At 52.3% G+C, this 11938-nt stretch overlaps 2 protein-coding genes across 2 annotated transcripts; one reads left to right on the forward strand and one right to left on the reverse strand.

Moving 5' to 3' along the window:
- Positions 1 to 725: 725 nt before the first annotated feature.
- gbp (glycogen synthase kinase binding protein) lies at positions 726 to 2134 on the forward strand. Its single transcript, XM_056592132.1, has one exon. The coding sequence runs from the start codon at positions 843 to 845 to the stop codon at positions 1353 to 1355; it is 513 nt and encodes a 170-aa protein (XP_056448107.1). The 5' UTR covers positions 726 to 842; the 3' UTR covers positions 1356 to 2134.
- Positions 2135 to 5672: 3538 nt separating this feature from the next.
- Positions 5673 to 11595, reverse strand: kcnv1 (potassium voltage-gated channel modifier subfamily V member 1; the record flags this gene model as incomplete). The annotated part of the gene is made up of 4 exons (XM_056592339.1): positions 5673 to 6041; positions 7251 to 7477; positions 9837 to 10558; positions 11336 to 11595. Coding segments are annotated over 4 exons (1578 nt in total), but the record flags the coding sequence as incomplete, so codon positions are not given.
- Between the last annotated feature and the right edge of the window lie 343 nt (positions 11596 to 11938).

Here is an 11938-nt window from a genome sequence, read left to right on the forward strand (position 1 = left end):
GAGCGGGGGAGGCCGCTGTTTTCTGAGAACCAGAAACGTACACCGTGTTCCCGGCTCCCCTCCCCCTATTGTCGGGCCAGACACGCCGCGGTCCTGCACAAGAATCCCGGAACCACCGCTTTGAAAACAAAACAAAACACAATATCAAGGGTGGATTACATGCTATGTTTGATTTGAGTTGGGGACACGAGTGTATTTTACATTTTAGGAAGAATAGCGCTGAATAGACCCCATTATATTGGAGTTCTTTGAATGAATGGGCTTCAATCAAATATCTGTTTCTAGACTGGGTTTGTGGAATAGCTTTAGTGCAACGTGTCGTTCGTTGTGGATTTAGGTGCCAAACGAACAGCCTGTTACTTGTGTTCAAGCATTCCCTGTTAAACATTGTGATCTTATGAAATCCACCATTGTTTATTTTGCTCGGATGGGCCGGCAGACAGTTCTGCTTATGTAATGTCCGTTTGGGTGGACGCTTCCAAGAGATCAGCGCACGTAGGGGATAGAGAAATCTCAGCATCGGGTATCGATTACGTTTAGTTCTCAAAACATACATATATATCGACTAGGTAGAATACTAGACTAGTATTTATAGTGGGGGTGAAATATGTGGATGGGGTAAGAGGTACGAGAGTGCTACCATCCAGAACGGTTATCTACACCAACAGTGCACCCCTCCTGAAAAGTGGTACGGTCCGGCCGACGTCACCCATTGTTTACAAATCAAGACTGGGCTCGGAGGCTCACTGCCGAACAGCGTGGTGAGAGTAGGGAGCGGCCCGCAACTCTCAGACCTGACACCCGCAGACCCCCGCGAGCAGCCCCCAGAAAAGCCGGAAAGAATGCCTTGTCGGAAGGAGAACTACATCTTCCTGGAGCAGTCCGTCACCGTGGACTCCAAGGAGGTGGACGCGCTGGTCACCAAGATCGGGGAGGCGCTGCAGCTCCACAACAACAGTACGGGGGGCCAGAAGACCATGGCGTGCCTCCACCACGGGGTGTCAGTGGACACCAACGCCGGCCTCAAACATGCCGGCGGTAGCGTCACCAACGTCGGCTTCGCAATGCAGCAGAAGCGGGGCGGCCAGGGCTGCTGTATGCGGCTGAGGAACCGGTCGCACCGCAGCAGTCGGGCCAGTCCCTACGGCGTTCCCGTGTCCGGGGACCAGGAATGGAACCACATCAAGCCGTGGAACAAGAAGCGGTTGACGGCGGCGGAGGACGACGACCCGCACCGGCTCCTCCAGGAACTCATACTGTCGGGGAACCTCATCAAGGAGGCCGTGCGGAGGCTGCAGTTCCCCGCTGCGGAGTGTGGGGATTTCTCGGCAGGATCAGACTCTGTGTCGTGCTGACGAGGAGGTCTATTCCACCCCCACCCCATTCAACCGCGACACACAATCGTTTTTCACACATTTTGTGTACAAAAACCCAAGACTTTATTTCTTATTTAGGATATGGATTCAATATCACGGGTTTAGTGGCTCGTCTCCCCCCTTTGTTGTGAGTTTCCTACTCGGTGCTCTGTGAGCCTGTGATTGGCCGCAGCCGGCGGTGTGCTGGCCTGTTGTGTTTATGTTTGAATCCTCCCGGTGGGGGGGCTGTCTCCCCCCTGCGGTGACTCACTCTCGGCTTCCATAGCCTCCGAGCGACCAGCTCGACTTTTTATTCCTGGTTTCGAGCCGTTCCTACAAGCTGCCACTGTGACCATGTTTACATTCTGCGATGCTGGGGATTCAGAAGCGACGATCGGGAGGAGGAGACATTTTTCAGACTTTACGCCCGGCTTTGAGCACGTTTCTGGGGGTGGATGCGCTGGACCGAGTGACCCGGCCCGGATGTGATGTCTCACAGCCCGGCCCTAAACCTGGGCCCGGTTGTGATGGGTTCCATCCCGGCGGTAGTTGGTCTCCAACATGTTGTTTGAAGAGGTCCTCACACGGCATATGGCTCACTGGTGCTTCACGTTTTTTGAATTCCAGTGAGGAGTTCAACGTTTAACGTCGTCTTTGTTTTCCTGTGTCCAGAAATTCAAAAATGATCACTTCGTAACGAAGTATTTTATAATGTTCCTGAATATTCAGGCCTTTTTTTTGGGTGTCTAAATAAAACACTTGTTTTTTTTCCAACCGCATTTCTGAACCCGTTTTTTCGTTGCTGTGATGTTTTGGTTCAGCCATGGAGCTGGACGTTACCTTAGACGTAAATTAGTCACGCTCATAACCTTTTATTGTGTAACCTAACACTTCATACCCTGACCTAGCTCACTGGCTGTTTTATTTTATTCCAACAACGTAGTATAACCCCACTAACGACCCCACACACACACACCATGGTGTTGGTATGAAGCAGTGGCCTTAGAGCGCCTGCGCAGATCGTTACTCTATAAATACCGAACTCAGGGTGGCCATGACACCTCGCCGCTGGTGAAAACATGTTGTGAAGCCGGAGTCTCGTTACAACCAGACTCTGAAGTCCTGGTTGCCGGGGTGAGGCTTCCCTCTACCGTTTATTCGAGATTGTTTCATTGGGCGAGATGTGCTTTAATTGGACAGGCCTGTGACCTGGTTGAAAGATTCTCTATAAATTAGCATTACAAAGCCATGGGGATAAGCCTGTATACATGGAGGGGTGCCCAGTGACGACACTGCATGCATTAGGAGCTATTGTGAATATGGAGGTTGCACAATGAGTATGCACACTGATTAAAACCTTCCCCTGCAGGCTCGGGGCTATTTTAGATGGTATGCGTTGTTGGGTCGAATCACTAGACGACTCTGCAACAACGTATGTGTTTTGGAAGAACATCTGATATACACACATTAATGACTGCTTAAACAAAAACAACCCAATGGTCATTTTCTCGGTGCTCCTACTTAAGAGTCGCATTACCCACTATGCACATCACAAACATAGGGCCAACATCGACGTTCGATTATAGTAGCGTTCTCCATTCTTCATAGATCTAGGCGATGAGTAAACGTCCATCACCTATGTGTAGCCTATCCCTCCTCGACACTGAACGTTTACTATTAATGGCAAAATGCATTGCAGGCCAGCCAATTAATAACAATGGCGCAATGAATCGTTCATGACATGATCGCCAGTTCGGAGCAGATACACTGACAGGCTTGTATTTGCTGACCTCGTGTGAATTAACCTGGAATTGGCAGAACCCGGTCCCGTGTTGTTGTAATGCTACATAATCGCCGCTAGAGGGAAACGTGGGAGCAGGAATCGACAACATAAGCCCCTTTTTTTTTTATCACCGCGCCGTTGTAGCCGTAGGCTTACCTTTCAGGGACAATGGGAGCTCGACTTGGGCTGGAAACGGGAAGGATTTTATGCAGGCATTAATGTCAAACTCTGGATGACGACCACTCATTTATTTGTGTGTATGTGTTTTAAAATAGCCTCCGAGTGTCACTTGTCTGGGACAGCTTATTGGCCCAGTTACATTATTCAGCGTTCACACGTGAGTTCATACTGGAGTTGTGCCTACCTTTATCTCCCCCCCCCCCCCCCCCCCCCCCGGGAGGGATGGGGCAGGAGGGTCTAGGCTGGGCTAGTTGCGTCTCACAGAGGACAAGGTGAACCAGACCCCAGGAAGGACTGGGCTGGATGGAGGACTTCAGACTATTAATACCACGCCCTCAAGGGACCTGCAACCATCACACACCACCTCCTCCAACAGGAGCAACAAAGGAGGGGGGAGGGGGGGGCAGGGTGAGACGAGGGGCGGGTTTGAGTCGGGAGGAGAACGGGAGATGAGAGAGATGGAGAGGGAATATAGAAAATGGGAGGAACGGAGGGAATGGGAGGACGGGAGGGTAGGAGAGAGGAAGCAAGGGAAGGGAGAAGAGGATGGAGGAGATGACGAGAGGAGGGGAGTTGAGAGGAGAGAGGGGTGAGTAGGGAGGGGAGGAAGCAGATGAGGGAGGTAGCTAGGGGAGGGGAGAGGAGTCGAGGAATAGAAGAGAGGAGAGGTAATAGGGGAGGAGAGGAGGAGCTGACACGCGTGAGGTTATGAGCCAAGAGTAGGAGGACATGCAGCCACGACAAAAACGAGATACAGACAAGGATGGGCGTTATATTGGTCATACATCCACTTGTATCCGTCTCTATGTTTACGTGTTTAATACACATTCCAGTAGTGTCCTTTGTGGGGTTGACCTACTTCTCCGACACCCAGTGAGATAAACTAGTCCATCTGCAGCGGCCTCCCGAGTTAAAGAGCTACAGGAAGATTGAAGTGTGTGTGGATGACGGCTGGTTTGAGCAGCCTTACCTGGCCGAGTCTGATTGGACTCTGGAGCTGGCTAAGGCCCCATCACCACAACCAATCCGGGAGAGCTCTACTGCAGGGCGACATGACGGACCACATCATCGTGTATCAATCGTCTATAAACTTTAAAATGAGGAGGAGTGTGGCCGTCCCCTAGGTAGCATATAGCGATCAGCTTTTGCTTCAAGGATCTCTTACAGATCCTATCAATGTGTGCTTCATCATTGATGGGACCAGGGGAGAGAGAGAGACCCTCTCTTACACAGACCGACGTGCACAAGTCCTCTTTGCATTCTGCTCTGGACGGCTGACCGTTTAAGGCCAATAGCGCTGCTAGCGTTAGCATTAGCTCGACAATCAACAGCCAATGACTGTTTGATGAGGAGACCCAGTATAGAGTATCTCCCCGTCCCTGGACACAGAGCCGGGGAACGGGAGGCCTTGTTTGGTGAAGTGAGGAGGTCAACCAGCCAGTCTAAATGCTAATCCAGGATAGTCCAGACACGCAGATAGAATGCAGCTGAATGATGAAGGAGAGAGACACAATCAGAACATTGTCTTCGACATTTGAGTGACACTTCACTTCAACGTATAGCTCACCAATCACAGAGCCAGTTGGATGTTCAGGTCTGACCTCCTTCAGCAGGGAGCGTTGAAATGAGCTCCCCAAGATCGAAGACTTCAACACGGGCAGGAATAACGGTCCGGTCCCCAGACAGCCTTCAAAGGGGAGCTGTCAGACTCAACGTGTTTCTTATACAGGAGTTTATGAGATAAGGTGTTAGAGATTAATGATACAAATTGCTTTTTTAAACCTGCACTGTGTCCGTTTTCACAGTAGAAACCTGGTTTCTTCTCGAGACGAGTCCTCGTTTTAGGCTTAACAGTATGAATATTTAGTGTGCGTGTCATTTGAATAAAGTGTGTGGCCTCTTAGCATAGTGCATAAAACAAGAAAAGGTTACATTATATAAACAGTCTTCATCCACAGAGACATATTTATATGTAAAGAGTGAATCATGTGTCAGGGAAAGAGAGAGAGTGTGTGTGTGTGTGTGTGTGTGTGTGTGTGTGTGTGTGTGTGTGTGTAGAGGGGGGGGTATGTGTGCGTATACACACAAGTTCTGAAGTGTGGCAAAGGTCAGAAATCATTCTCTTGAGGCCATTGAATATAAAGTTCATTGCACCTTTAATTAACATTCTACAAATCCAGAGCATCTCTTTATCCCCTGCCCGTATGATCTATATGACCTTCATATGATATTTATGGTGCATACATTTTGTCATGATGTTATTTGATGAGAGTTTAATTTTAAAAAAACTCCCGCATCTTTACCTTCCCCAGAAGCCCGTCCCCCTTTCTCCTGCCAAAGCCCCTCCCCCTCCCTCAGAGCCCCACCCCTTCTCCCAGCAGACCCCCTCCACCTAACCCCTCCCCCCTCCACCAGCGTAGCTCCACCCCCCTGCCGGCCCCGCCTCTCTCCTGCTCCCTCCCCTCCAGACGCATCATCTCCCTGAGGCTGCGGGCGTAGGCGTCCCGCAGGTTGACCCCGCCCCCTCCTCCCCCCGCCCCGACCACCTCCCCCTCCCCCTCCCCCTCCTCGCCGCTGGCCAGCCTCCGCAGCGCCTGCCGATGCCTCAGCGCCACCTCCTTCATGCGGAGGGTGAAGTAGCAGGCGGAGAAGCGGTCGTTGATGATGGCGATGGGCAGCGCCAGGATCAGGATGCCCGCCAGGATGCACATGAACGCCACCACCTTCAGGGACAGAGCGGAGGTCTCTGACGCAAGAACTAAGCACTCAAGAGTCACCTGTTCAGAGTGCTCCTGGACGCTGCACAGCCTCCCCCCTCATCCCCCCCAACCCCCCAATGCACTTATTGTATGTTGAACGTCCTGGCACTTAAAAACAATTCTTAGCATTGTGTAGCATCTTATCCCAGCTGTCTTTGATGTTTACAGGGAATGGGTTAACCTAGAGTTTGTTAGTGCTTGACTCTTGGTTCGATGAACATCCTGACTGTACCGACAGAGATATATTGTTGTTTCTCTTTCTTCTGACGGATGTAATTATTTTAAATCGCTTTGGATTAAAGCTAAATTAGCTAAATGTAAATGTGAACCCATGTTGGGCGCTCAGCCTCATCAATGTGTTCCTAGGGAGCTGGGCGCTGAAGCCAAACCGTTAGCATCACGCTAACCATGGCTTGGAGTTCTACTTTCTCCAAGTTCAGCAGTTCAACTTTACCCCGGTGCACTCTGACCTCCTCGAGGCACGTCCAATCAGATCACAGCTCTGTTTGGCGTTCTAAAATCAACTAAATCTCGACACCAATGGCTTCCTTCCTTCTTCGAACGCATGTTTGAAGTTCAAATCTCGAGCGAAAGCATTTATCTCAGCTGTAGCCTATATTTAAAGGATTCAGTTACTTCTCGTCCTTAGCTGCATTGTAAATATTTGAAGTCCATGTGACGACCTCTGAACTCTGATGTGTTGGCTGGAGACTGAACTTTCACCCAGCCCCGTGACCAGTGTTCTGATGAAAGCTCATCTAAGGTTGACCTCTTTACACAACCGGGTGGATGTTGTTCACAGGGGTGCACAAACAACAGTATATATTATAATACCAACACTCTAACACTTCTGCTGTCGGTACGATTTTAGATGTGTACATAGAGAGGGTTAGGGTTAGCAGAAAAGAGCAGAAGATAGACGGACTACCCCAAAAATCACTCTCTGCTCCCTCCCTCCCTCCTCCTGGCCACCCCCAAAACAAAAAGGTACTGGGTTCGATCCCCACGTCCGCAGCCAACCTGTAGGCAGAGAGCACGACACCCTGACCCCCCTGATCCTTAAGGACCTGTATCTGACCTGTATCAGCATAAGTCACTTTTAAATAAAAGCATCTTTTAAACGATGACAAACTAGTGAACAGGAAACAGACAGAGCCTGGAGGAGGAGCCTACCTTTCCGGGGGCGGAGTCTGGGCGGATGTCCCCGTAGCCCACGGTGGTCATGGAGGTGGTGGCCCACCACCAAGCCATGGGCACGCTGGAGAAGGTGGTGCCGGGCAGGTGGTGCTCCAGTGCATAGATGGTGGTGGCGAAGAGGGAGATGCCCACCCCGAGGAAGAGGAGGAGCAGCCCCACCTCCTCGTAGCACTCGGTGATGGTGGAGGCCAGGGACCTCAGGCCTGGGGGAGGAGGGTGGAGGAGGAGGGGTGGCGGAGGAGGGGTGGAGGCGGACAGGTGGTGGAGGAGGAGGGACTTGGTTTAGTGGAGGAGGGGGTGGCTGCTACAAAATATTCTGAGAGTGCTGTAAGACCTTAGCCAGTCGTATGTTTTAACGTGAGTTAGTCTCGAACCTCTGAAAGACCTTAGCCAGACTCATGTGTGCTGTAAGACCTTAGCCAGACTCAGGTTTTAACGTGAGTTAGTCTAGAACCTCTGGGGTCCTTCTCGATGTCCAGGGGGCGTTACCCGCAGAAGCTGACTGAATTGACCCCGGACGCTATTGGATATAACCTTCAACCAATCAGAGCAACGGAACATGTGTGACATCAGCGGCAGCCACTCACATAGGGTGCCCTTCTTCTGTCATTGCATCAAACACACACCCATCATTTCTGTCCACTAATTCTTATTTGTAGGTTTGTATTTATTTATCCCTGATCCAAATCTGACAAATGTTTTTGGGTTGCACATTAGGAATCTGAATATTGTTTACAGAAATTAAACAGTGACAATGGTACGTAGGTCTGTTATGTGTTCAGAATGAGTCACATTCTAAAAGGGAACATTGGATCTTTCCTGAAAAACCGCCGCTCATTTGAAGCATGCTCTCTTTGGAAGTCCTTCATGGTTTTGAAAAATGCTCACATTGGAGGAAAACACTCAATAAAACCGACTCTTTGATCCTGTCATCATCCTCTCCTCCTTCTTAACAATAATGCAGGAGACTGAGAGAGAGAGAAAGCTCCCCTTCATCTTTCCCTTAAGAGAGGTTCTCAAAGAACATTCTCTTATCCTGCAACTCACTTCCTCTGAGGGAAGCCCTCTCATCTCTAACTGGTTGGTCTTATAAGCTCCTGTGAGCTACTCAGCTCCACACTTGTTTATGATGTTTGCTAGAGGGACTTCCTTCAGAACCCTGCTTGTGATAGGCTGTCCTCTACGTGGGGATTCCATGTTCCATACTCGCTAGAGCCTCGGCCACAATTATATGCATATTCCTGAAGACAAAGTGTGTCCTCTGCGTTTGGGCTCCGAGTCGACACGCAAACTTTTCAGGTCACTGGAAACTAGGCTTTTGAAGAACTTGGCACATAAGAGCGTGCACCAGAAACCTATAAACAATGAAGGACCCCCGGTGGGTTTCTGTGGGACGGCTGTTCAGTTGAACTACATTTTTAGTAATTCAACCCAGCGTTACCTCACCGTGACAACTGTGTTGTTCTTATGTTCGCCCTCAAGAAGAAACCCTCCAATGCGCGTGCAAAATCAAACTACATGCCTGTACAATTATATTTTATTCGAACCTGTCAAAACAAATGGGTTAACACTGCCCTACAAACCCTTAAAGACAAAAAATACCCTAATCCTCAAATGCTCCAGCCTAAGATCCACTGACGTACAGTGGTACTGAACATGGTCTTATGACCCCTCTAATAGAACAGCTGACTCCAGCCTGCCCCCTAGATGAAAGTCCACTGCTCACACGTTCTCCTAATCTTTGGAGGGTGTCATACCTCTGTACCCACAATTTCTACTATCCCAAACAAAACAACTCTGTCCCTACCACGAATGCCAACCTGTGTTGGAAACATCCAAGTCCTCACAAGTTCAACTCTCAGATAGAGTGTGTTACACCAATGTCCCCACATGTTACCTGTAGAGTGTGTAACACCAATGTCCCCACATGTTACCTGTAGAGTGTGTAACACCAATGTCCCCACATGTTACCTGTAGAGTGTGTAACACCAATGTCCCCACATGTTACCTGTAGAGTGTGTAACACCAATGTCCCCACATGTTACCTGTAGAGTGTGTAACAACCGTGTCCCCACACGATACCTGTGGAGTGTGTAAACCCCGTGTTGTTCCCTGTGGAGTGTGTAACCCCCGTGTTGTTACCTGTGGAGTGTGTAACCCCCGTGTTGTTACCTGTGGAGTGTGTAACCCCCATGTTGTTACCTGTGGAGTGTGTAACCCTTGTGTTGTTACCTGTGGAGTGTGTAACCCCTGTGTTGTTACCTGTGGAGTGTGTAACCCCCGTGCTGTTACCTGTGGAGCGTGTAACTCTTGTGTTGTTACCTGTGGAGCGTGTAACCCTTGTGTTGTTACCTGTGGAGCGTGTAACCCTTGTGTTGTTACCTGTGGAGCGTGTAACCCTTGTGTTGTTACCTGTGGAGTGTGTAACCCCCGTGTTGTTACCTGAGGAGCGTGTAACCCTTGTGTTGTTACCTGTGGAGTGTGTAACCCCTGTGTTGTTACCTGTGGAGTGTGTAACCCCCGTGTTGTTACCTGTGGAGCGTGTAACCCCCGTGTTGTTACCTGTGGAGTGCCTGCCCAGCTTCAGCATGCGGAGGGACCTCATGAGGCGCAGCACCTGCACCACGCGGCCCACGTTCTCCAGCTCGCTGGTCCCTCCCTGGAGCCGCTCCACCGCCAGCGTGACGTAGAACGGCAGGATGGCGAGCAGGTCGATGACGTTGGCCACGCCGCGGCTGAACCGCCACTTGTCCCGCACGCACAGGAAGCGCAGCGCCAGCTCGGCCGTGAACCACACCACGCAGGCGTACTCCAGGACGTCCAGCAGGAGGCGCACCGCGTCCTCGCCGCCGCCGCCGCCGCCGCCGCCACCGCCGCCGCCGGGTGCCGTCGCCGCGCCCTCGGCCGGTTCCAGGGAGATCAGCGCCATGTTGACGACGGACGCCACCACGAAGAAGACCGACAGCGAGCCGAAGGTGCGCGCGGCGCGCGACGAGTCGGGCTTCTCCAGGAAGTCCCAGAGGCGGCGGCGGAGAACCGGGAACGCCGCGCCGGTGAAGTCCTCGTCGTCGCCGGGGTCTTCCTCTGCAGCGGCGGCGGCCCGGACCACCTGCTGAGGGCCCAGGCTCTCCTTCTGCTCCTTGCGTCGGAGGTAGCGTTCCCGGCAGCACGGGCCGATCAGCACCTCCTCGATGCCCCAGTACTGAATCTCCTGCAGGAAGGAGACCGCACACAGGTCCTCCCTCACGTGGAGGTGGCCCGTGCGGTAGAAGTTCATCACGTACCTGAGAGCGAGAGCGAGACCGAGAGCGAGAGAGAGAGAGAGGGAGCGAGAGCGAGAGCGAGAGAGAGAGAGAGAGAGAGAGAGAGATATAGAGTGTGAAGAGTGTGGGAGAGAGAGACGGAGAGATTGAGAGTGGGGGAGAGTTGGAGCAAGAGAGCGAGAGAGAGAAAGAGGATGGGAGAAAGTGGGGCAGAGAGCGAGAGCCGAGAGGGATGACAGCGGGAGAGAGAGTGGAAGAGATAAAAATCAAACAATCCCCAGAGGACACACGAATCACAAGATACGCCAGCACACAAAACGGGTGTGACATAAAGGTGTGAGGCAGGCAGGCAGGCAGGCAGGCAGGCAGGCAGGCAGGCAGGCAGGCAGGCAGGCAGGCAGGCAGGCAGGCAGGCAGGCAGGCAGGCAGACAGACAGACAGACAGACAGACAGACAGACAGACAGACAGACAGACAGACAGACAGACAGACAGACAGACAGACAGACAGACAGACAGACAGACAGACAGACAGACAGACAGACAGACAGACAGACAGACAGACAGACAGACAGACAGACAGACAGACAGACAGACAGACAGACAGACAGACAGACAGACAGACAGACAGACAGACAGACAGACAGACAGACAGACAGACAGACAGACAGACAGACAGACTGACAGACTGACTGACTGACTGACTGACTGACTGACTGACTGACTGACTGACTGACGACCAGGAGGTTCACGTCACAGCTCATCCCAGTTTAGCGGTTTCTCTCCCCGGAGGAACGTACTGGAAGGTCTGGGAGCTGCGGTCGAAGAAGAACTCGTTCCGCGGCAGGTCTGCGTCGTCGCAGAGGTCCAGGGCGGAGGCGGGGCCGGAGCGGGCCAGCCGGCCCAGCCGGGTGTCCGGGTGGGGGGCCAGCAGGTCCCGGGACAGCTGGTAGCGACACCCGCCCACGTTGACCACCAGGCCGCCGCCCAGGGGCCCGGGGGGGCCGTCCGCCCAGCTGTCAGCCCCGTCGCTGTAGAACACACCGCTGGAGTCCAGGGAGGGGAGGGAGGAGGGGAGGGAGGAGGGGAGGGAGGGGAGGGAGGGGAGGGAGGGGAGGGAGGAGGGGAGGGAGGGGAGGGAGGGGAAGGAGGACAGGCTCATAGTGGCTGTAGGGGAGGGAAGCGCACACACACACACGCACACACACACACACACACACACACACACACACACACACACACACACACACACACACACACACACACACACACACACACACACACACACACATACACACACACACACACACACACACACACACAGAGATTACAGGGTGGAGGGGGGGGGGGGGAGAGGGAGAAGAGGAAGACAACTAAATCACGGAGACAACACAGGACTTTAG

This window comes from Gadus chalcogrammus, chromosome 6 (assembly GCF_026213295.1).
Source record: "Gadus chalcogrammus isolate NIFS_2021 chromosome 6, NIFS_Gcha_1.0, whole genome shotgun sequence".
Taxonomy (NCBI): Eukaryota; Metazoa; Chordata; class Actinopteri; order Gadiformes; family Gadidae; genus Gadus; species Gadus chalcogrammus.